Source organism: Lithobates pipiens, unplaced genomic scaffold (genome assembly GCF_037356315.1).
Source record: "Lithobates pipiens isolate NorthernLeopardFrog02 unplaced genomic scaffold, aLitPip1_a1.2 Scaffold_16, whole genome shotgun sequence".
Lineage (NCBI taxonomy): Eukaryota > Metazoa > Chordata > Amphibia > Anura > Ranidae > Lithobates > Lithobates pipiens.
The window spans coordinates 330,399,805-330,426,479 of record NW_027507748.1 but is presented as its reverse complement, the minus strand read 5'-3'; the positions used below and the strand labels follow the sequence as shown (position 1 = coordinate 330,426,479).

Here is a 26,675-nt window from a genome sequence, read left to right as displayed (position 1 = left end):
TTTGTTTATTACTTGAACATTTTTAAGGTACGTTTAAAAAGAAATAATTCTGTATATCCTAGTTTCTTTGAAAATCATCTTCTATTAGTGATGGTTTGGGGGGTGCTCTTCCATCCTGTACAAGAAAGCAGGACACCATAAACAAGCTCACCTCCCTATCCTTCCTAAAGATACCACTTTGTTTCCCAGTTTTAGGAGAGGTAGGATATTGAGGAAGACTTTGGGTAGGTTGACAGCTTATTTTAGTGTAGTTGCAACATTTTCACTGTGGAACTCTCCTCTTCTCTAGCTAACTGTTGTGCTTTCTCATTAGCCACACTGATATTGTTTTAGGAGTTCTGTTTCTGTGCTTCCAGACAGAAGGTATTCTGTTTAACACTATTCTTAAAAAAACAAAACAAAAAAAACTTTAAAACATGGAAACAGCAAAAGAGCAAGCAGGTAGGCTTTAATTGCAGAAGAGACAGCTGCTCTGTTTGTGAGCAGGCAGGTAAGGGCCAGTCTTGAAATTCTAGGATGACTACTGTAGCTCCTGTGCATTACGTGCTGGCTAGTGAAGAGGCCTGCAGATCGGCACTCAGAAGAAGATGTCCGCACCTGTGAGGGCCCGTTGGACAGGTGAGCATTGACCCTTTAGTTGCCCTTTTTAAAAATAAACATACTAGTCAACTACGTTGACATTCCAAATGTATAATAGCTAGTGGAAAAAACTCATATTGTGAAAAAAAATAGAGCCATGGTAAATAAAAGTGATAAAAGGGCCCATATGCAGTAACAGAAGCCATTTATTGTGCACTTATAAAGGGAATCTGTGAGGATTGAAAAGTTACCTTTTATTTATTTTCAAAGGTACAGACTTTGGGACTGTCCATTTAATTGCCTACTAGGTCACTGAATTGGAACAAGATTGTGAAATTAAGTTCAGACTTCAATGTCTTCATGCTTGTTCCAGGTTAGTGATTCATTAACTGGTGAAGCCAGAAGCAAGAAGATGGTCCTGAAGCCTGTGCTTTTAAATGCATGGCAGCTACTGTTTCCCACATCACAGATTCCTATTAGGAGCTATTATTATTCTCATTATGTGGTGAAAACCTGTTCTGTAGCTCTGTTAAAAGGTTGTCACTTTCCTAAAGAGTACTGAACAGTGTCCAACAGGGTGGAAACTTTACCATGGTTTGTAATCGAGTATTTGTTTCCCCCCCCATTTAGGATGTAAAGAGATCCCCACAGGGTCCTCCCTCACCAACTGTTAATGGAGAACAAGTGCAGGTTGGTTATAAATGTATTGTTTGCATCTACTGTGACAAGTCATCTAGATTTGGTCTGGATTGACCGCTTAGAACTACATAGAAAGTTTAATCCAAAATGCATAGGATAATCCAAGGTAATTTGTTTTGTATTAGAAGGACCATGGTGGACCAGAATCAAAACATTTCTAAAAAAATAACTGATACAGTGTGTGATTCACATGTTTTCACTCAGCAGAAGCAAACCTTAGTGTGTGGTGCTTCCCCTTGCCTAATGGGATTTTGAAATATTTTACAGAAGCGGTTTTATGCAGACATGCACAGATCACAGTTTGCACAAAAATGACCAGACAATAAAGTCAACCTAATATGATATCCCCTGGTTTGAAGTGCAATGCATGTCTGTTCCCACTGATAATCCTGCATGTTAATCGAAGATTTGTTGCAATTTTTCACTGCCATTCTGTAAGTTATTTGTTTTTAAATTAATACCTATTTTTGTTTGTCTTTTAATTTCCTTTTACAACCTGACAGCAGCCTTCTGAAAAAGAGGATGACATAATTCGCATGAGGAAGGTTAGCAGTGTTTGTTCAGCAATATTTGTCACCTAGTACCATACAAGGGAGATAGAAGCTACATTTTTATGTGCAGTCCACTCACAAAAAAGCAAGAACAAAGGAGGCCAAATATATAGAAGACTCCTAAATACAAACATTTTCTTTGTGAGGGTACTTTTACAATTGAGGAGTTTGTAGCCTCACCAGTGGCTATACGTAAAAAAAAAAATATTTTTAAATATGGTTTGCCACAGGTCATGTCATAATTCCAGAACTGATAGCATTGTTCTGGAATTATGATTCGTCTTTTTTGTCAGGTTCAGGAATTGCAGATTTTTTTTTTCCAGTGATAACAATTGAGGAAACTAAGAAATTCTGGAGTGAATTGCTTATTGCATATGATAAATGAGTCAAAATGTAGTTTACTGTCTCCCTATACCTTACAGTAATTCTCATCAGTTCTTTCATTCACGTGTGTGGCTTTTTATACACGCTTATACTGTACATCATGATCATGACTAAGTAGAATATGCTCTTCTTGCACTTGCTATTTCTGTTGCCAGTGCTTAAGAGAATGCAAACAACTCATTACATTTTATTTGTCATCGCTTAAGTGTCTGAACAGTGAAATGTGTCTAACAATTGGTTTGCTGTGGCCAATCATGCTATTGAAATTTTATAATGAAAAGGGCAGATATATTTACTTTTGTATTATTTTTTATTTATTTTTTTTAACCTCTCAGCAGCTACTTTCTGAATATAATTAAAGCCTAAGTTAACCAAGATTTTTTAGTTTGGGGTAGATTTGAGAAGACAAAACTCTTGACTATTTTTTATTGCCGTCTTTGTCTCCACTGAGGGGGATTTCCATGCTTTTTGACCAGGGGTGTCTGACAGAAGGAGGGGGGAGCTGCACACAGAAGAATGCATGAATGTAAAAAAAAAAAAAAAGAGCCTTAACCACTTTAAATGTTGTTACAATTTTTTTTTTTTTTTATCATTTAGTAAGTTGCAGTCTGCATATTGAAAGCTTTCCTTTTACTTTAACTATTTGCTGCCCAGAGCAATTTTTCAAATTTTCATATACATGTAAAAATCTGCATTATATATTTTCTGAAAGCAGAGGCCCTGGGGAATAAAATGTCGTTTGTTGCAATTTTTTATGTTGCACAATATTTGCTCAGCTGTTGCAAATGCAAATTTTCAGAAAAGAATAAACGTAATGTATTTTGGTTAACACACACACACACTATAATACCCAATTTTTTAGTTAATAAAATATAAAAGATTGTTACAGCAAGTAAATGGATAGCAAACATGTAAAAATTTTAAAATTTCTCACACCTGTAAACAAACTATGGTGCCTAAAAAAAATCTCCATAGGTGAAACTTTGACAACCTGTAAAGGATTTTAGTTTAAAGTTAAACGTGAGCTGTGCCACTCTCACTCTGACATTTGCAGGTGATACCTCTGTCACTATTTACATTCTTTTGCATGCATGGTGGGCCTCTGTGCGTGCTTGCATTTTGAGCGTGAGCATGGTGGGACGGGGGTGCTGCTTTTTATATGTTTGTTTCCCCTTTTTTAATTTTTTTTTTTTTTTAATTCAACTTTATTGCTATCACAAGGGATGAACATCCCTTGTGATAGCTGAGGCAATGGCAGGTACTCTTTATTAAGAGATCAGGAGTCTATTAGACTCCTGATTCCTCCTCTACCCTTTAAGGCAGCTCATCAAACACAGATCTATTTGATCGGCTGCCTCACTGACCGATAACCTCCAGTAAACAAAGAACTGAAACTAGAAGTGACTAAATCTTCATTGCTTGCAAGGTCATTTGTCACAGAGGAGGACCTGTAACAGATGTTCCTCTTTCTCCTCTGTGCTCAGCTGATCTGAAAACTTGCAGCGGTTATGGGCTCCCCGATGGAATGGGGAGAGTCCAGGAATGGTGGGGGGGGTCCAAGCCCTGAAAAAAGGGAATGGGCGGCTGTAGAGCCACTCGGATCACTTTTGCCTGAAAGCAGGTTGCTGGCTGTAAAAATTAATACCAGGATCATGACTGCAGCAAAGAAAGGAGATATCAAATCAGTAATACAATACATAAGTTAATTTAGTGACTATTAAAACAATTGGTGCAGATACATGCAATGGATATAAAAAGTCTACATACCCCTGTTAAAATGTCAGGTTTCTGTGATGTAAAAAAAATTAGACAAAGATGAATCATTTCAGAATTTTTTCCACCTTTTTTTCCAACTGAAATCTTTTAGGTGGAGGGAAGTAAAAATAAAAAAAACGAAATAAAATAATACTAAAATAATATGGTTGCATAGGTATGCACACCCTTAACCACTTCAGCCAGAAGGTTTTACTCACTTCCTGACCAGGCCATTTTTTGAAATATGGCACTGCGTAATTTTAACTGATAATTGCGCTGTCATGCGAGGTTGTAACCAAACAATTTATGTCCTTTTTTCCCCCCACAAATAGAGCTTTTTCTTCTTTCAATCCTGAACCTGCGAGAAGACCCTGCCAGTAAACTTTTATTGGCTTTACTACCAAAAAGTACTGGATCCCAGGGCCCAGCTTTAAAAGCATTCACAAGCAAAACCTTGTGCCTTTGGATGACGAGGCCCGGGTACCATTCATTTAGTCCATTACAGAGACATCAGAATGGATCCAGTCATGATGGCTGGCTCTCATCAAAGGATTACTGCCCGTGGTGCTCAGTACAACACATCCTTACACGTGCCCAACACCTTGGACACTGGCGAAAAAAATGGAGGACTCCCAGTAATGGGAGGGGTTATATGGGGGAAGTTCACGCCTTAAGGGGTGTGCCAGTGTCCAGCACCTGATACGCCGATATAACCCATAGTTATTACTATGACTCTGTGTCCCCTGATGTAAGAAAATAAATATTGTTTTTTTCCAAAAATTGTTGCTTGTTTTCTGTTTATAGCACAGAAAAAAATGCAGAGGTGATCAAATAACGCGTCCCCCCCCCCCCCCCCACCCTTGCCAGAGGAAGTAATTTAAGCTATACAGGAAAATCTGCAGTCTGCGGTGGAGGGACAGAGAAGAGTTGTTGCTGGTCAGGTTTGGTGTCACAGGCATCCCCCTTTTGTTGACAACATTGTACTGTATAGCTAGCACTAATTGCAGCTTTTATACTGTACTATAGCCTAGCAAGTGTAACATTCTTTTGCTGGTACTGCCTCTGCTTTGTACTGTAAGCTATGAGTGACAAAGGGACCAGGAACTCCTCTAAGGGTTCAAAGGGGTTAATGGTATACAACAAACTAAAAACCCTTCCAAAAGAATATCTTCCTCCCCTGAGAGGTAAAAAGAAAAATACGGCCGTCAAGGGTAGAACACTTCTGTTCCTGTGTATTTCATACAAACAGGTTTTTTCTTCTACCATTTAAAAGATTATTGCTATGTCTCTCCATAGTAGGACTAAACATAGCAGATTCCCATCTAGTCCTCTGGGCCCTTTTGTTGAGGTGCAGGAGGCTGGGGATCAGGTAGATCTTCCCAAATATTGGAAGATACTTATTATTTCCTCTTCGGAGGATCCTAACAGGGAGGGAGTAGCCGCATAAGTCAGGTGTTTGTCTACTCCCTTACTTAACCCTTTTGTTGCCTGCAGCACAGGCTCTTGAGGTATCTACCTCTAAAAGGGTTCATTTGAACCTCCCCCACCTGCCATTCGGCTTAGCCACAGCACCACGAGTGTTCTGAAAGATTCTGGCACCTCCTTTAGCCAGGTTAAGGGCTCAAGGCATAACGGTCCTAGCCTATTAGAACTACTTTTAATAGATCATTCAGTCTCAGGTCTAAAACCAGAGTCTGATCTCAGCTGTAGATATCTGAAATCTCTAGGTTGGATTCTCAGCCTAGGAAGATTCTCCTTAAAACCATCAAGGAGGTTATTGGGGGCTGGTTATAGATACCATACAGAAGAAGGTATTCTTACCCCAGTTGTGAATCAGTTCCATTGTAGGACTAATTCAACTTATCAGGACAAAGGAAAATTCCTTCATTCGGCTGCAGGAGATTTTTAGGGGAAATGGTGGCCTCCTTCATGGCCATCCCTTATGCGCAGTTTTATTCAAAGACACCATCCTGTCGGTCTGGAATAAAGAGGATTCAGGCCTTGTTTGTTTCCAATACGCTTGGCTCCCAACATAGGTCAGAGTCCTAAATTTGTGGTGGTTATCCAGCAGGAGGGAAAATCTTTATCATGCAAGGTGTTAACAGATGCCAGCCTTCTAGGCTGGGGAGCAGCCCTGGAAGAAGATTCTGTCCAGGTTAGAGGACCTTGCCTATCAACTTTGGAAGTTTCAGGCAGTGCATCTGGCCATAGAATCTTGTACGGAACTGTCCTGACAGGATTCAGTCTGACAGAGCCACGGCGGTGGCTTATATCGATCACCAGGGGAGGCACGAGAAGTCGTGCAGCCCAATAAAGAGGTGAATGTTCTAGCTTTGGCAGAACACAACGCTCCTTGCCTATCGGCAATTTTAATATTTCAGGCGTGCTACTTAAGACGCCAACAATTATTTCCGGGAGAATGATCTCTTCACCCCAACGTCTTCCTGGCAATATGTCAGATGGGGTACCCCAGAAATGGACCTATTTGCGTCCAGATTCATTAACCACTTGCTTACTGGGCACTTAAACCCCCCTCAGTCCCAGACCAATTTTCAGCTTTCAGCGCTGATGCACTTTGAATGACAATTGCGCGGTCATACAACACTGTACCCAAATGAAATTTTTATCATTTTTTTCCCACAAATAGAGCTTTCTTTTGGTGGTATTTAGTTACAGCTCGGAGTTTTATTTTTTGCTAAACAAACAAAAAAAGATGCAAAAAAAAAAAAAAAATCATGTTTTAATAGTTTGTTATAAAATTTTGCAAACGGGTCATTTTTCTCCTTCATTGAAGTGCGCTGATTAGGCGGCACTGATAGGCTGCATTGGTGGGCACTGATGGGCTGCATTGGTGGGCACTGATAGGCTGCATTGGTGGGCACTGATAGGTTGCACTGGTGGGCACTGATGGGCATAGTTAAGGCGGCACTAATAGGCACAGATAAGGTGGCACCGATGGGCACAGATAAGGCGGCACTGATGGGCAAAGATGGGCACAGATAAGATGGCACGGATGGGTGGCTCGGATAAGTGGCACAGATGGGTGGCACGGATGGGCACTGATAGGTACCACTGATAGATGGGACTGATGGGCACTGATAGGTGGCTCTGATAGGTGGCACTGATGGGCGGCACTGATGGGCGGCACTGGGGTGCAGCACCTTTGAGGCAGATTGTGGGCACTGCTGGGTGGCACTGTGGGCACTATGGGCACTGACGGGGGGCACTTACTTTTATTCAGGATGGCACTGCAGGGGGCAGGTGGGCACTGGCAGGGGGCAGGTGGTCGCTTGTATTGCTGGCCGTGATCGGGACTGATGTCCCGATCACGGCCGCCGGTGATCGGCTTTTTTTTTTCTCCTCGCGCTGTCAGCGCGAGGAGGAATAATAGCCGATTACCGGCTCCGTTCTATCACGTGATCAGCTGTCATTGGCTGACAGCTGATCACGTGATAAGGGGTCGGGATCGACCCCTTGCACGGATCGGTGATCAGGCGAGTCTCATGGACTCGCCGATCACAGAGCGCGCCGCGCGCGCCCCTCAGGGGGCGCGCAGGCCGCTCGTACACGGGACGACGTCAATAGACGTAGTCCCGGAAAAGTAGGTCCGCGCTAATGCCGTCATTTGGCAATAGCGCGGATCCCAAGTGGTTAATAAGGTTGAAATCTTTGTCACACAAGGGGTCTGCTAGCAGGCGGAACAGATGCTTTAGTCTTCCCAGGGGTTCAGTTTTCACTGATCTATGCATTTCCTCCAGCTCTGCTACTTCCGCGCCTTCTCTGCAGGATGCAGGAACAGAAGGAGGTGATTCTGGTTGCCCCAGCCGGGTCCCAGAAGATCTTAATTTATCGAGATCATAAAGCGGGCAGTAGAAGTCCTTTGGACTCTGCCATTATAGCCAGACCTTCTTGCACAAGGTCCGGTATTTCATCCTACTTTACGGACAAGGAGTTTAACAGGTTTGACTGTTGAATCCCACTCTATAAAAATTGTGGGTGATCTCCTTCAGTAGTGTCTACTTTGATTAATGCCAGGAAGCCGGCTTCCAGAATCACTTGCTATAGAATCTGATAGGCATAGGTTTCTTGGTATGGATCCAGGGGTTGGCACCCCAGAAAGTATGTGAATAGGCAGGATTCCTGCATATGGGATCTGAAATTAAGCTGGCGTTTGACTTTTATCAAGAGCTAGATCCAGGCCACGTCAATGTCTTTTAATATGGCCTCTTGCTTCCCACTCTTGGTGCGTAGCTTATTCAGGGGGTAACATGGTTTATTCTCCTATCAAGGCACCTCTTAGGATTTAAAATTGGTCTTATCAGCTTTGTTAAATCAGCCATTTGAACCTTACGAGAAATTCTCTTGGTTCTTTGACAAGAAAGATAATCTTTTCTGCTTGCCATTTCTTCTGCTAGAAGAGTATCGGAACTAACGGCTCTGTCTCTTGTAAGAGCCATATTTAACCATGCATAAGGATGTGGTGGTTTTATGTCCTCATCCTGAATTCCTACCAAAGGTGGTAACAGGTTTTCATTTAAACCAACCAAGATATTATTCTTCCTTCTTTTTCCCCAGAAGCCTTAATCTGGGGAAGAGAAAGCACTACATTCTCTTGATGTAGTAAGAGTGATCAGAGTCTATGTAAAGGCTACCGCTCAGGTTCGCAAAACACAGGTTTTGTTTGTACTGCCAGAGGGTCCAAGATATGGACAGGCAGCGTCAAGATCCACTATTTTTCAAATGGGTTTGTCAAGTGATTGATCAAGCTTCAGCTTAAAGAAGAAAATTCTTCCTTCTCATATTAAGAACACACTCATCCCGGGTGATTAGTGCTTCTTGGGTGGTGCATCATCTGGACTCTATGGCTCAGATCTGTAAAACCGCAACTTTGTCTTCGGTGCAGACGTTTATCTGATTTTATCAAATCGATATTAAAGGCCATGAGAGTATTGCCTTTGGGCACAGCATACACTGCAGGCTGCAGTATGAGTCCTCTGGCCTCCTGCTTTCTTGATTCTGTCTCCCCCCCCCCCCCCCCTTTCAGTTGCCATTGCTATGGGACATCCCACATATTTATTACTATGACTCTGTGTCCCTCCCTTCTTATACACTTTGATTGCTTGGCTACAAAACTGAGGACGGGTTATATGGGGGAAGTTCACGCCTTAAGGGGCGTGCCAGTGTCCAGCACCTGATGCACTGATATAACCGACATAGTTATTACTATGACTCTGTGTCCCTTGATGTACATCAAAGAAAAGGATTTTAAAGGTAAGCTGTTTTTAAAAATCCTATTTTTTATTACTTTTTGCTATCATTCATATCCAGTAAAAAATATGTATTCTTCTACATATTTTTGGTAAACAAAATCGCAAATGGCATATATTGGTTTGCGCAAAAGTTATATCGTCTACAAAATAGGGGATAGAATTACTGACTTTTATTTATTTTTTATATTTTTACTAGTAATGGCAGTCATCTGCGTTTTTTTTGCGGGATTGCGACGGTCAAATCTGACCCTATGTGACACTTTTTGAGGACCAGTGACATTATTACATTGATCAGTGCTATAAAAATGCACTGATCAATATATAAAGGACACTAGGGGTTGATCAAGGGGTTAACTGTGTTCTCTGGGTGTGTCATAACTGTAGGAGGGATGGGCTGCCAGGGATATGACAGAGATCACTGGAAACGGCAAATCTGAGGTGTCTCCTGTCAGAACAGGGGTCACCCTGTTTACAGCGATCGCGGGTTGCTGGTGGACATCGAGCCCGCAGCGGGCGCCCGCAGTTTAACATGCATGGACCGCCATACATGGACAGTGGTTTGCATAGGAGAGCAGACCTGCCGCAGTATAACTGCGGCGGCTGGTCGTCAAGTGGTTTAACGAATACTTTGTGAAGCATCTTTTAATTTTCTTACAGAACTCAGTCTTTTTGGGTATGAGTCTATCAGCATATCACATCTTGACTTGGCAATATTTGCCCACTCTTCTGTGCAAAAACACTCCAAATCTGTCAGATTGTGAGGGCATCTCCTGTGCACAGCCCTCTTCAGACAACCCCACAGATTTTCAATCGGATTCAGGTCTGGGCTCTGGCTGGGCCATTCCAAAACATTAATCTTCTTCTGGTGAAGCCATACTTTTGTTGATTTGGATGTATGCTTTGGGTCATTGTCATGCTGAAAGATGAAGTGCCTCTTCATGTTCAGCTTTCTAGCAGAAACCTGAAGGTTTTGTGACTGGTATTTGGAACTGTTCATAATTCCCTATACCTTGATTAAGGCCCCTGTTCCAGCTGAAGAAAAAACAACCCCAAAGCATGATGCTGCCACCACCATACTTCACTGTGGGTGTTCTTTTGTGAAGTGTTTTTGCAGCAAACATATCTTTTGGAATTATGGCCATAAAACTTCAACCTTGGTTTCATCAGACCATAACACATTTTCCTACATGCTTTTGGGAGACTTCAGCTGTGTTTTCACACAGTTTAGCCGGGCTTGGATGTTTTTCTTAAGAAAAGGCTTCAGTCTTGCCAATCTAACCCATAGCCCAGACATATGAAGAACACAGGAGATTGTTGTCACATGTACCACACAGCTAGTACTTGCCAGATATTCCTGCAGCTCCTTTAATGTTGATGTAGGCCTCTTGGCAGCCTCCCTGACCAGTTTTCTTCTCTTCTTTTTATACATTTTGGAGGGACGTCCAGTTCTTGGTAATGTCACTGTTGTGCCATATTTTCGCCACTTGATGACTGTCTACACTGTGTTCCATGGTATATCTAATGCCTTGGAAAAAAAATTTGTACCCTTCTTCTGACTGATACCTTTTAACAATGAGATCCCTGTGATGCTTTGAAAGCTCTCTGCAGACCATGACTTTTGCTATAAGATGCGACCAAGAAAATGTCAAAGACAGTGGAGGCACTTTAAATGATGGCGGGTGTGTACTTACTTTTTTTATTTTTACTCCCCCTTAAAAGATTTTAGTTTTTCAATTGAGTTGCAGTGTTTATAGATTACATTAAAGGTGGAAAAAGTTCTGAACTTATTTATGTTTGTCAAATTTTTTACATCACAGAAACCTGACATTTTAACAGGGTTGTGTAGACTTTTAATATCCACTGTATGTGTATAATCTCCCTGTGTTAAAGTGCTGGTGCACAGTCTAGTATAACCTCTTCCACTGTTATCATGCTCTAGTTTCTTTGGTAGTGTCCTAAGAGAGTAGTCGTCAGAGAGAAAATAAACCCTTTTTGATGCGTTTTCTGGTTTTATCAAATAGATTATTTTTTTCTTCTAGAAAGCTTCTTTGGTTGCTGCAGAGCCAATGGGGCTTGTTTTGTAGCTCTCAGAGTTGGCCGATACTTTGTGTAGCCTTTGCGCCAGGGAGCTGGTCTGTATAATGCATCCTGAGGGCACTAGCTTTGCTTAGACACTTTCCTAGACACCTTTAATGCAGTGTATGGGCTGGCCTCAGAGTGCCGTACAGGTCTAGCACCACCTTTCTGTTTGAATCCTGTACCTGAAGAATCATTGCAGAGTATGCCCACTGTGATGCCAAAGAATGAGGCATGTTTCCTGGTTCCTGCCTATCTTCCTGCAGAGTGCCATGCATGGAGGGGATCACAGGGTATCTCAGAACCACTACCTGGTAAGCCAGGGATTTGCAGGGGTGTCGTGTGTGCTCTACTTCTCCTGGGAACCCTTTTAGTGGTTAGCTCTGGAGCTCAAGATGCAATACTTTGTGTGGGCCAAATTGGGTTCCAGTATCCCTTTTGTGTTACTGAGCATACTTGTGCCATTTTCCAGAGCATGTGTGGACCTTATTGGCCTTCTTGCCATTTCCTCGGCTGCAGCCTCCAGAATGATCCTCCAGAATGTTCTCTTGGGCCCCCCGCTGTCTTATATTAACAAAGTCACAGCTAGTATTTATTCTTCCTATCACGCAGAGTTTTGTGATTGCCTCTTGTGGGAAATCCCTCACTTACATACTTAATATGGTGGGTCATAGGCACAAAGGCAGCAAGCCATTCCAGCTATACACTATAACAGGATATCTGGACAACCTCCTACTGTAGGGAACAGTCAGCACAGACTGTCAGTCAATGTCCACCAAACTGTTTAAACTCTGCAGAGGTTCAGTAGCCCCCAGAAGTTGGCACTGGAACAAGCTTCTCCTGAATACTTGTATGTTTAGGGTTTTACAGGAAAAGCGCCAAACTTTCCACTCCCATGCTCGGATGCTACAGTCCCAGAGCCAACCGAACCTCTCCTCTGCCTTTTCACAAAGGTCCTGTGACCTTTTTTTTTAGAACAGTTCCATATGCCAAATTTTACTCCAGACCATTGCAAGGCAAAATTTTAGTGGTATGGGGCGCTGGGACCTTTTGTAAGCATCTGACCACCAAAACTAGGCTTGCCATGGCCTGATGTGTTATAAGCCCTGGAGTCCAGGAAAATCTTTCCTCCGACTGATCTGTTGGGCAGCGGAGGAGTCCTGGACATTCTTTCAATGCGAAGGGACATGGTCTCTCAATCAATATTCTGGAACTCAGTGATTTGGTTATTCCTTCAATGCTGGACCTCTCGACTGCAAGGTCTACCAACCAGAATTCAGTTGGACAGTGCAATGGCAGTGGCTTACATCAATGGTCAGGGAGAATCGCAGCACAAAGGAAAGCTGATCAGATTCTGGTTTGAGCAAAACTTAATGTTTTCAGCCCTGTCCGCTGTGTTCATCCCAGGTCCATAAAGTTGGCAGGTGGATTTCTTCATTTTCATGTCTCCCCGTGTCTCTGCCACCTGCAACAGAGGTCTCAAAACACCTTGGGGTGAAGAGTGCATTCAGACCCCAGATGTGGACCTTCTGGCTTCTAAGTTCAACAACAAACTGGCCAAGATAGCTCTGTTGGGTGTAGTAACCCTCTAGCTTTCACAGTGGATGCTCCAGTGATTCTGTGGGGTTAGTTCAACCTGATCTGCTCCTTACCTTCATTAAAACTCCTTCCTCGCAAGCTCTACAGGATGGATATGGAGGGCATTCAGTGTAATCGCATTGCACTAAACTAACCCAGGTGGATGTCATGCACAAACCTTATCAGACTTTTGACAGACTCTCCGTGGGCGCTCCACCATTGTCTGTCTGGATCTTCTTTCCCAAGGATCGTTTAGAACGGGGTGACGTACAACACGTACGACAGGACTAGAAAAGAAGTTCAGTAGCCAAAAGCTGCCCTTGCATCGTTTTTGTTCCGTCGGAACAGCATACAGACGAACGGATTTAAAACATGTTCTATTTCTAGGTCCGTCAGAATTTTCAAAAAAAAAAAGTCAGCTGAAGCTCACACATGATCGGAATATCCGAGTAAATTATTTTGTTGGACTTTTTTTTTTGCTGGAAAGTCCGACCGTGTGTACACAGCATTAGTGCTTTTTTTTTTTTTTTTTTTCCAAGACTGCTTGCCTATTACTCCTTAGTAAAAACTATTGTTCAAGTTGTTGCTTACGTGGTCTCCAAGGTTCTCAGTCCTTCAGAAACCACCATCTGAACCTATAAGGGAAATTCCCTTGTCTACTCTCACTCACAAGGTTGCCTTCCTCATTAACATCATCTCTGCAAGGCATGTTTTTGAGTTGGCAGCCTTAATCTGTATAGAGCCCCACACAAAGACAAGGTTGTCTTTTCTTCCCACAGTGGTTTTCTTTGCTTTCCCCCTTAACCAGAACATTGCTTTTCCATCTTTTTTGTCCTGCTCCACAACATCTCAAGGAGATTTCCCTCCACTGGATGTGATACTTGTAGTTTGATTCTATCAATCTGATGCAGCTTCTTTTATAAAGTCTGAATCTCTTTTTTTTCCCTGAGTGTCCCTATTGCCCACAACTTGCTTCTTCTTCCATTATCTTCGGGTGGATTTAAAAGCTCATCATTCTAGTGACTGGACTTGGGGACTTGATAATGAGGTTTTTAAGTGTTCTTTATTAAGCTCCCTACTGTTAACCTGGCCTGTTGGTGTTTGTGATGTTGTACTGCTTTTTGACATCCCTATTAACCTGAATTACTCATCCCATTTCCCTAATATGTACAATTTATAAATAGGATTTTTGAATTACCATAAAATCCTTATCTTGAAGTACATTAGAGGGCACAAGCATCCCAACCCCTTTTCTTATGATCCCCTCCTACTATTGCTTTGGTCCAAAACTGGAGCAGGTTTGGCGTGGGAATGTTAATACCAGGCTGTTCTTGCACAAATTGAAAAAAAAAGCACCACCTCAGTGCTAAAGTGATGTAGGACATAAAGGAATAGACTATCTTGGGGAAAAAAAAGGCTCAATGGCCAGAATCTTCAGTTCAGTACCTGGATATACTTCAGGGTTTGCTGCTCTTTTCAGATTGAGGAAATCTATAGTTTAACCAACAGAAAAGGGTATGATAACCTTGTGTATTACATTTTAAAGGATAAGATTTGCATTTAGTATTCTTCAAAACAGGAGCCTGGAAAGCATTGAACCTGCGATCAGCAAATTGTGGCAGCAGTGTCAGGCTCCTTCACCCACTGCTCACAGCTCCGCTGCCGGTACCTCTGTATAGGCTGTCATTGCAGAGCTGTATGCTGTGTGAATGAAATACAGGTGTGCGTATCAGCGTGCCTGTGGTTCATTCAAACTACAAGTACCTCTGCCACGGTGGATGACAGTACTTGTAGTTTATTCATTCACAGGGTATTTTCAGACGGGAGAAAGTGCAGGAGCTGGAACCCAAAAACACGGGTGGAACATGTAACATGTTACCAAAGGTTAACTCATCCTTTTAAGCACTGTTTATTGATAAAAAGAATGCCAATATAATAAATGGTCATATGACAGCCAGTGTAAAATGTGACATAAACCACAGTCCCTTATCAAGTCAAAGACCTGGATGTCCAATAAAAAGACCTGGGCAACACTCACAGTATACCCTCGTCCTTAACGCTCTTGTACCTGCTGTGGAGTGTCACCCAAGTCTTTTTATTAGGCATTCAGATCTTTGATTTGTTAAGTGACTGGTTTATGTCAAATTATATCCTTGCTTGCTTTTATGACCATTGTGAGTTTATAAACTTTTTAATAATTGATGCTTAAAGCAGAGTTCTAGGATTTATTTGAATTTTTTTGTTAAAAGCCAGCAGCTAAAAAAAGTGTAGCTGCTGACTTTTATTAAACAGACACTCACCTGTCCCATGGTCCAGCGATGGAGCCTCGCTCCTCTCCCCCTCCTCTCCATGGCACCTCTTGTGGTTGCATGAGTCTGTGACATGTCCCAGAAGATTGCTGAGAGGGAGGTGCCGCCTAGGGGGAGAGGAGGAGTCGCCTAGGCAGCCCATTGTCGGAAGCAGGAAGTCCCACTTAAAACTAGGCATCCACCCCCCACCCCCCCCCCCCCCCCCAAAATGACATGCCAAACGTGGCATGTAAGGGGGCAAGGAGTGCTTAAAGTGGAAGTTGAACTTGGGTGGAACTCTTTAAGGCAATGCTCAAGACTGGTGTGCACCCATTGTCTTGATTTGTTGTTTATGCTGTTCTTGCAGCTTTGTGTCTAATCTCCTGAAGGCAGCAGCATAACCCTATGTAGCTGAATTACTCTATATTCCTTTAAAGGATTTTACATTTAAGTCAAAAATCCTTTTTCTTTCTTTGTTTTCTTAATTACTTTTGTCTCAAATGATTAGAGCATTCCCCTTTTAAGGCTGGGTTCACACTGCTGGCTTTTAATATGAGAATGCAGTGGTTCACAGCAGGAGTCCGGTGCATCTCCATTCACCATTTCAGATCCAATATGAGCCCATATTTTGGGCTGAATTCGGACCTGAAATGAAGCAAAAGATACACAGGACTCCTGTGCAATTCGTACTGAAGCTGATGCGGAGATGTGTGAACCGGCTCCATAGAGAGCCGTTCACAATCTCCTGTTACGCAAACTGGAAGTGGAGAAACCCCCACATCCAATTATGCAATAGTGTGAACCCAGCCTAACTCCCTATTAAAAGCTTTTTGAAAGCAGTTCAATTGCAACATACATTTTTCAACTTTTTAAAGTAGATTTAAAAAGTGAAGATTTGCCATGTTACAATGCGCTTCTATAAGTGTTATTTTGCAAAGCAGTACCCTGAAAATGTGCCTGTTTGTCTTGTATTGCTCTTAAAAATAACACTGCACTTTCTTGTATGCCACTGTGCCTAGGCACTCCAGTGCCTACAACCTCATAGCTGTTTATTTGTAGTGTGACATTTAAGCTACTTCTGCATCTTACTGCTACTCTAGGAGTGAGATTCGGTGATATTATTGCTGGAGGCTCTGACATGAGGTAGAAAAGCCCTGCCGCTAAAAAAAAGTCGGCAGCCTCCACAGAGAGATAAAGTGAAGAACAAGACATAGTAAGTCGGTAACGTAGGGAGACCAAGGGCAATACCGGAGACTAGTGCTTTGTCTTCGTGTCATTTTTTGGGCACAGCTTCTAGAGTTTATTTTCTTTTTAACCGCTTGCTGACCATCTGCCGCAGATTTACTTAGTTATAGTACGTCGCTTCGCCTTATGGCCACTAGGGGCGGAGCGCACCCGCAGCATGTGCCTGACCCCAATGCGAGTGCCCTGTGGGCTCGATGACTGCCGGGCTCCCGGGATCTCTCATGATAGAGTGAGAACCGGGATCTGTGTGTGTAAACACACAGATCATGATTCTTTTAGGGGAGATGTGACAGATCGTGTGTTCATACTATGTATGAACACCGATCTCTGTCTCCTAGTCAGTCCCACTCCCCCCCCCCCCCCCCCCACAGAACACACACTAGGGAACACAATTAACCTCTTGATTGCCCCTTAGTGTTAACACCTTCCCTGCCAGTGACATTTACACAGTAATCAGTGCATTTTTATAGCACTGATCGCTGTATAATTGTCAATGGTTTCAAAAATGTGTCAAAGTGTCCGATGTGTTTGCCATAATGTCACAGTCCTGATAAAAATCAGATCGCTGCTATTACTACTAAAAAAAAAAAAAAAATTATAAAAATTGCCATAAATCTATCCCCTATTTTGTAGACACTACAACTTTTGCGCTAACCAATCAATATACGCTTATTGCGATTTTTTTTTTTTTTTTTTTTAGTTTAAAAAAAAAAATGTAGAAGGATACATAGCCTAAACTGAGGAAATAGTTTTTTTGCTAAAATGTGGGATATTTATTATAGAAAAAAGTAAAAGATATTGTTGTATTAGGTGTTTTTTTTTCAAAATTGTCGCTCTTCTTTTGTTTATAGCACAAAAAATATAAACTGCAGAGGCGATCAAATACCACCAAAAGAAAGCTTTAAAAAAATAAAATAAAAATTTTGTTTGGGTACAGCGTTGCACAACCACACAATTGTTAGTTAAAGCCACGCAGTACCGAATCGCAAAAAAAAAATGGCCTGGTCATTAAGCAGCCAAATATTCTGGGGCTGAAGTATGTAAATAATATGGCCTTTTTGACTAGTGATCTTACACTAATTGAAACGCATCAATAATTTTTTCCTTGTGCCCTTGCTAATGCCTACCTAAAATATATTATGGGAGCACTTTAAAGACCGGGATTTACCAACTTTCCCGGGAGTAGTGTCTATATGACAGGATATCAACAGCTACGTCTAGACAGTTAGTGTTCAGGAGTAGACAGACATTTTACAGGTGATAGGTTTTACTTTTGGGGGGGGGGGGGGGATGCAGAAATTATGACACAGAAATATCTATTTACTTTTCTCAGCTTTTCGTCATTGTCTGTTACCCATTCATACGGAATTTCTACTTTTTCACTTTGCAGAAAAGAGCAAAGAAACTAGAGGGGGAAAACATTTATATCAGACATAGCAATTTAATGTTGGAGGTTGGTATAAATTCTTGCAGTCTGTAACCTCGTATTGTCTGGACGTTAATGTCTTCATTTTTTTTGTTCTGTTTTCTGGTGTGTATGTACCTGCAAAAGTACCTGCAGGCACTTGTCTGCATGTTCATTTTTTGCATGCATGCTTCTTTTTTTAACGTATTATGTTGTATGTTCGCCAAAGTATTTAACACGTGTTCATGTCTGCAGAACTTGCTGCTTCTATCACTGGATTATGCTTACAGGGGACATTATCTTAGTGGCGTGAAACTTTTCTGGTCTTGCTTTGTGTTACATTTTTGTGCTTATACAAGTGATTTCCAAGTTCAGTTTGTGCTTCTGCCGTCTGAAATTGCAGTTTTAATTAAGCCATTGTAAATCGAATGCAAGTTTAACAGTGCTGCAATACCTTTTTAAACTGCTTTTGTCTTTTAACATTTAAATATTGGATAAAGCCTGTGTGGTGAAACATGTTGAATTAGACATCATACACCTATACACCTATTAACATTTTATCTAAGGTAAACAGTTAACATGAACTTCAAACCAGGCACTAATTCTTGCAAAAGCACTAGTCCTTCAGGCTAGTTGTAGTGTTGTCAGATAGCTAGGTGTGGTCTGTTTCTGAAATAAGTCGGGCATGATTTTGTTCTTTAAAGCCCTATGCAACACAAAGGAGAGGTCCACTTTCCAGCTTGTGAACTATTCTATAGAAAAGTTTTTTTATTTTTTGTTTTTTTCAAAGCTCCAACTGCAAGATGCAAACAAATGGAATAGAACCAGTGTGAAATGTATTGATATTCAGTTAGGAAGAACATATGCACGCTTGTTGTTTGAAATTAACTGATATTTGTGTTACATAAAATAGGACTTAATAATTTACCATGGGCATTTCCAAATCTAGGGCTGCTTCTGCTATAGGCAAATATTCATAGCTATGACGACATCATGTTCTCTGTTAAATGCCTTGAATTTTAGGAAAAAATATATGGCAGTTTCTTGCAGATTTAGCCATTAAGTGAATTTAAAGTGTCAAACTTTGTCCATAATCCACTGAATATTCTAGTAGAGGAAGGGACTTGTGCTGACCTACTTATTAGTTACAGCACCTGTACAAAAGCCTGACTGTTTTACGTGTGTTGTATACATAACAGTCTTCATTTTCACACTTGCCTATCTTTCTGAACAGTATGTGTTAAAGGGTGGGTATTTTCCATTCCTTAAAATCAGATTAATTGTTTTGCTGCCAAACATGTTACAGGCTACAAGCTTTGGCTTCATTGTGCTGTGTCCTCAGGATATCGGCTTCTACCTCCCCAACTGCTTACCATTCTTTTCTTTACCTTCCTTGTTTTTCTTTCTTACTCTGTTCTTTTCTTTCTCGTCTTCACTTGAAAATTCTTTCATTTTACTCTACTGCTCTTCCAACTTTACACCTTTCCAAAAACTTCTCAGGATTTAGAGACTCGGACTCAGGAGGAGATCATTAAACACCATGCCAGTATCCGTGAGCTGAAGAAAAGTTTCATGGAGTCAGTGCCTGCGCCACGACCCAATGAGTGGGATAAACGCCTTTCTACCCACTCACCCTTCCGTACCCTCAGTTTCAATGGACAGGTCCAAACTGGCACTGATGGGGTAAGTTTGAATACCACCATAAAAAAAAGTCTTATAGTTAAAAAAAAAAAAAAAAAAAAAAGTGAAACGTTAGCTGTAATTTTACATTTTTTTTTGTTAATATTGCCGATATACACAAGTCGTACATTGCAGAACATTTTTGAAACTGAAGACACTTGAAAATCATAACTATGTCTGTGCAAATCATATTGTATACAACATGTGTGCCTCATAAGGGGGTAAAATACACCCAATGATATACTAATATCCCAATCTTAATAAGTAAGGCTGCCCTTTGCCTTCAGTTTACGGAGAAAACTCCTCCAGATTTTTTTATTTTTTTTTTATTTAAGTGAATGAAGCAAGTAGAAATCAGTTTTACTTTGTGTTCCAGACTTGATATAAAGTTAGATTTTTTTAATTTATTTTTTTGATCCTGTGATCTGGAGGCCACTTAAGATATATTACTTTACAAAGTTGCATGATTTCTAGTGCGACTTTGATCTGACTATGTTCTGTGGGCCAAAGTCACACCAAAGTAGTGCAGGCACCTTTTTAAAGTTGTTGCACCGATTTAACCGGGTGCCATTGCAAAGAATGGGCTGCAACTTGTCATGCAATTTTGATGTCCAAGTATGAATGGAGCCTAACTGCTACTTTTTTGTTTTTAGCAGTGTACACAAGTGCCTACTCATCCTCGGATGTTGATTAATTGTTGGGGAACAGCGTTTGCACCAAAATATACAAATGGCCCTGTAAAAGGGACTCATTGCTTTACTATTATGTAGTTAAGCAATGTCATTAGACCTAATGAGTAATAGTCTGAGCCACAGATAGTGGCATACAGGATCATTGACCTCTGTTGCATTTGGCCACATCCATTTTCTTTTCTATAGAAACATCTCAGGCCCCACTCCTCTTTGGAGATCTTCCCCAAGTCATTAAGGTCTTGAGGCTGAGATTTGGTAACTCAAACCTTCAGCTCCCTCCACATAATTTCTATGGGATTAAAGTCTGCAGACTGGTTAGGCCACTCCAGGACCCTAATGTTGTTCTTCTTGAGCCACTCCTTTGTTGCCTTGGCTGTGTGTCTTGGGTCATTGTCATGTTTGAATACCCATCCACGACCCATTTTCAATGCCCTGGCTGAGGGAAGGAAGTTCTCACCCACGATTTGACAGTACATGGCCTGTAAATCATAACTTTGATGCAATAAAGTTGTCCTGTCCCCTTAGCAGAAAAACACCCCAAAAGCATAAAGTTTCCACCTTCATGTTTGACGGTGGGGATGGTGTCCTTGGGGTCATAAGCAGCATTCCTTCCCCCTCCAAACACGGTTAGTTGAGTTGATGCCAAAGAGCTTAATTTTGGTCTCATCTGACCACCACACTTCCACCCGGTTCTCCTCTGAGTCATTCAGATGTTCATTAGCAAACTTCAGACGGGCCTGTACATGTGCTTTCTTGAGGGGTCCTTGTGGGCGCTACAGGATTTTAGTCCTTCAAGGTGTAGTGTGTATTGTTTACTTGGTGACTATGGTCTCAGCTGCCTTGAGATCATTGACAAGATTCTCCAGTGTATTTCTGGGCTGATTCGTCGCCATTCTCATGATTGTTGAAACTCCACGAAGTGATATCTTGCATGGAGCCCCAGATCAAGGTGAGATTGACCGTTATTTGTGTTTCTTCCATTTGCGAATAATTGCACCAACTCTTGTCGCCTTCTCACCAAGTTGCTTGGCGATGGTCTTGTAGCCCATTCTAGCCTTGTATAGGTCTACAATCTTGTTCCTGACATCATAGTACATAGTAATACATAGTTAGTAAGGTTGAATAAAGACAAGAGTCCATCCAGTTCAACCTGAGTGAGTTTCTACAATTGTCCCTATCCCTATACATTGCACCGTCCTTACATTCAATGAGCCCACAATCCAAGGTCCCCATTCATATACTAGGGCCAATTTTAGACAGAAGCCAATTAACCTACATCCTTGGACAGCTCTTTTGTCTTGGCCATGGTGCAGAGATTGGAATCTGATTGGTTGCTTCTGTGGACAGGTGTCTTTTATACAGGTAACAAACTGAGATTAGGACCACTCCCTTAAAGAGAGTGCTCCTAAGCTCAGCACGTTACCTGTATAGAAGACACCTGGGAGCCAGAAATCTTGCTGATTGATAGGGGATCAAATACTTATTTCACTCATTAAAATGCAAATCAATTTATAACTTTTTTTTTTTTTAAATGCATTTTTCTGGATATTTTTGTTGTTGTTCTGGCTCTCTCACTGTTAAAACCTACCATTAAAAATTATAGACTGATCATTTCTTGTCAGTGGGTAAATGTACGAAATCAGCAGGGGATCAAATACTTTTTTTCCCTCGCTTTATACTGTCTATATTGGTGTTCTTCATATATAATTTCATCAAGATATAAGGAAAGTGTATAAGAAGGGGAAAAAACTCTGGACAACTGCACTCCGGATGGAATAATTAAAAAAGAGTCCTGCGCAAATAATGCCACAAAAAATAAATAATGTATAAAAATGTGAAAAAAACAAGAGTCAATGTAAATATTTCAAAAATAAACACACCAATAGTGTAAGTGTGTAGTGAAAAAGCACTGGAGAAAGAACAGGACCAAATGTTCCAAAAGATCAGGCTCCCAGAACTCTCACCTCAGAGATGGAATAATAAGGCAAAAGAAAGTAATTCCAATGGACTTCTCCTTCACTTCTCTGTGCACAATCATCAAATGGTATAAACTTCTACCACTAGAGGGCCGATTCAATCTCTTATGAGTAATGCTGCAGCATATGTATCCTCGTGGTATGAAACTTAAAGAAAACACAGAGGGGAAGGGGGAAGGGAGAGAGAAAGGGGACTCCAATAGTGTAGTGGTTTCCAAAACTGAATAAATTTATTTAAGAGAAAGCAAATGGACTCTCACATTTAAAAAGAAAATATCAAACAGAAAGAGATCTGGCATGTACAGCCAGTCTTACGCTCGTTCCGGTATTCCTACGGCCACTCCCTACGCGTTACGTCACCACGTGACTTCTTCATGGGGATGACGCTAGACCGTTCGTAACGTACTTATATACGAGAAAACCGGAAACGATCGGACCGGAAACGTCCGAACGACCATTTTGAAAGAGGTAAAAAACGTCCGAACGACCATTTTGGAAGAGGTAAAAACAAACATGTTGGCCGGATGTAGAAACTCCGCCATCTTGCTCCTCCAAAATGATGAAAGGGAAGTGTATGTACACCACCATTTTAGACCGGAAATGATTCTTCGGCCATTTTAATACAATATGGTGTACAAAAAAATATGCATTCTCCCTTTAACCACTTCAGTTCCGGACCAATAAACACCTTAAGGACCAGAGGTCTTTTTGCAATTTCGCACTGCGCTGCTTTAACTGGTAATTGCGCGGTCATGCAATATTGCACCCAAACGAAATTTGCGTCCTTTTCTTCCCACAAATAGAGCTTTCTTTTGATGGTATTTGATTGCCTCTGCGATTTTTTTTTTTTGCGATATAAATGAAAAAAGAGCGAAAATTTTGAAAAAAAAAGATATTTTCTTCTTTTTGTTATAAGAAAAATCGAATAAACTAAATTTTAGTCATACATTGAGGGCAAAATTTATTCAGCCACATGTCTTTAGTAAAAAAAAATGTCAATAAGCGTATATTTTTTGGTTTGCGCAAAAGTTATAGCGTCTACAAACTAGAGTACATTTTCTGGAATTTACACAGCTTTTAATTTATGACTGCCGATCTCATTTCTTGAGGTGCTAAAATGGCAGGGCAGTACAAATCCCCCCCAAATGACCCCATTTTGGAAAGTAGACACCCCAAGGAAATTGCTGATGGGTATGTTGAGCCCATTGAATATTTATTTTTTTTGTCCTAAGGGATTGAATAATGACAAAAAAAAAAATAAAAATTTTTTTTTACAAAAAGTTGTCACTAAATGATATATTGCTCACACATGCCATGGTTATATGTGAAATGACACCCCAAAATACATTCTGCTGCTTCTCCCGAGTACGGGGATACCACATGTGTGGGACTTTTTGGGAGTCTAGTCGCGCACGGCACCCCGAAAACCAATCACCACCTTCAGGATTTCTAAGGGTGCAAATTTTTGATTTAACTCCTCACTACCTATCACAGTTTCGAAGGCCATAAAATGCCAAAATAGCACAAAACCCCCCCAAATGACCCCATTTTGGAAAGTAGACACCCCAAGCTATTTACTGAGAGGCATGTTGAGTCCATGGAATATTTTATATTTTGCCAAAAGTTGCGGGAATATTACAAACTTTTTTTTTTTTGCACAAAGTTGTCACTAAATGATATATTGCTCACACATGCTATGGGCAGAAGTCAAATTACACCCCAAAATAAATTCTGCTGCTTCTCCCGAGTACGGGGATACCACATGTGGGGGACTTTTTGGGAGCCTAGTTAACTAGCTACCTAGCGACACTAGCGACACTGATGCAGCGTTCAGAAAAATTATCGCTTAGTGACACTGGCAAAAGGGGGTGAAAGGGTTAACTAGCGGAAATCAGGGGGTTAAAACCATTATTGGGTAGTATATCGGGGTACCTAGCGCTATAAAAACCTGGCGGTGAACCTAAAAAAATAACTAGCTACCTAGCGACTGTAGCGACACTAATGCAGCGATCAGAAAAACGATCGCTTAGTGACACTGGCAAAAGGGGGTGAAAGGGTTAACTAGCGGCAATCAGGGGGTTAAAAACATTATTGGGTAGTATATCGGGGTACCTAGCGATATAAAAACCTGGCGGTGAACCTAAAAAAATAACTAGCTACCTAGCGACACATGCAGCGATCAGAAAAATTATCGCTTAGTGACACTGGCAAAAGGGGGTGAAAGGGTTAACTAGCGGCAATCAGGGGGTTAAAAACATTATTGGGTAGTATATCGGGGTACCTAGCGCTATAAAAACCTGGCGGTGAACCTAAAAAAATAACTAGCTACCTAGCGACTGTAGCGACACTAATGCAGCGATCAGAAAAACGATCGCTTAGTGACACTGGCAAAAGGGGGTGAAAGGGTTAACTAGCGGCAATCAGGGGGTTAAAAACATTATTGGGTAGTATATCGGGGTACCTAGCGATATAAAAACCTGGCGGTGAACCTAAAAAAATAACTAGCTACCTAGCGACCCTAGCGACACATGCAGCGATCAGAAAAATGATCGCTTGGTGACACTGGCAAAAGGGGGTGAAAGGGTTAACTCTAGGGGCAATCAGGGGGTTAAATCTTTATTGGGGGGTGATAGGGGGCTACCCTGGACCTAACACTAACTGTCCTGACAGTTTTTACTGTCACAACTGACACTGAATGCATTGATCAGTAAAGAAATGATCAATGCAATCAGTGACACTGTGACTGGGGGGGGAGGGGGGCGGGGGGGGGATCGGGGGGCGATCGGGGGGGGGGATCGGGGGGGGTTTGTGTGCCTGTGTGTACCTACATGTCAGTGTAGTGTTCGTGCACACTTACTTTTACTCTTCTCCTCGTAGTCCGGTCAAAAAGACCGCCCCGAGGAGAATGACATCACTTCCTCCTTCCTGTGTAAACAATACACAGGGGAGGAAGCTTCTCATTGGCCAGGAGCGATCCAGAGGGGGTGGCCGAAAACGAACGGCCATCCCCTCATCACGGATCACTGCTGGACCGAATCGGACCGCCGTAACCAGCGGGAGGGGGTCCGATGGGACCCCCCACCCGCTGGAAGGCAATCACGTAGATGTACGTGATTCTGCCTGCCTGTGCCATTGTGCTGACGTACATTGGCAATACGGCGGTCCTGAAGTGGTTAAAGAGCAAAAAAGGATCCGAACAAAATATAAAATCCGAACGAAATATAAATACTACAAAATATAAAGCCTAAAAATCGAAAAGAATTGAAAAATAATATATATCCAGTAATTTATATTAAGATCATCAAAAAATTATATATAAAAACCGCAATAGACATGAATGTATAAATAACATAATATACAAAATAGGAATATATAAACCATGTCGATAAGGAATAAAATATCCTAGGGATCTAAAATATTCCGTCACTGTATAGAAAATGTATATATATAATATAAATAGCGGCAATAGATAAAATATTTAAAAATATTTAAAAAATAAAAAATATATGTAAAAATAGTAGATATAGTCAAATATAACTCAGACTGTTCACCAATTAAAGTGCCAAAAAATAATGGCATACCGGAAATAGAGCAAGACTTTACATGAAATATCTTATCATAATAAAAATGTATACAGTATAATGCATAAAAAATATTTAAAGCATAAAAAATATTTAAAAATTGTTTAAAAAACAGTTAAGATCAAAATCAACATTTAAACCATCAGGATAAAAAGATCTCATAGTAAAAATCCACCTAGATTCCTTCTGACTGATGGTTCTAATTTTATGGCTACCCCTCCATGAAGGATTAAATCTTTCAATACCCCAGAATTCTAAATGGGAAGGGTCCCTATTGTGAACTTGATCGAAATGTCTGGAGACACTGTGTTGTGGAAAGCCCTTTATGATATTCTGTATATGTTCTTTTAGTCTTACTTTAAGTGCTCTTTTTGTTCTTCCAATGTATTGTAATTTACAACTACATTGTAAACAATATACCATGCCTTCTGTATGGCATCCAATAAAATCACGTATCTTATGTGTTTCTCCGGTAATAGTACTAGTAAAATCAGATCTTTTATTCTGAAATTTCTTGGCATGTCGACATGTGAAGCAATTCTTGCAAGGATAAAAGCCTTTTCCAGTAAAAAAAGTAAAATCTCTTTTAGGGGGTGGATCAACCATCAGTCAGAAGGAATCTAGGTGGATTTTTACTATGAGATCTTTTTATCCTGATGGTTTAAATGTTGATTTTGATCTTAACTGTTTTTTAAACAATTTTTAAATATTTTTTATGCTTTAAATATTTTTTATGCATTATACTGTATACATTTTTATTATGATAAGATATTTCATGTAAAGTCTTGCTCTATTTCCGGTATGCCATTATTTTTTGGCACTTTAATTGGTGAACAGTCTGAGTTATATTTGACTATATCTACTATTTTTACATATATTTTTTATTTTTTAAATATTTTTAAATATTTTATCTATT

At 40.9% G+C, this 26,675-nt stretch overlaps 1 protein-coding gene across 12 annotated transcripts in view; it reads left to right on the top strand.

Moving 5' to 3' along the window:
* The window catches only part of EPB41 (erythrocyte membrane protein band 4.1), a 350,563-nt gene that overhangs the window by 255,635 nt on the left and 68,253 nt on the right, over window positions 1-26,675 (top strand). For 11 of the 12 annotated variants that reach the window (XM_077481782.1, XM_077481776.1, XM_077481777.1 and 8 more), the window contains one exon: window positions 1,210-1,269. The exons of the other annotated variant lie outside the window; for it this stretch is intronic. In XM_077481782.1, the coding sequence (XP_077337908.1) occupies window positions 1,210-1,269 (60 nt within the window). The remainder of the gene's footprint in view (window positions 1-1,209; window positions 1,270-26,675) is intronic. 12 annotated transcript variants of the gene reach the window in all.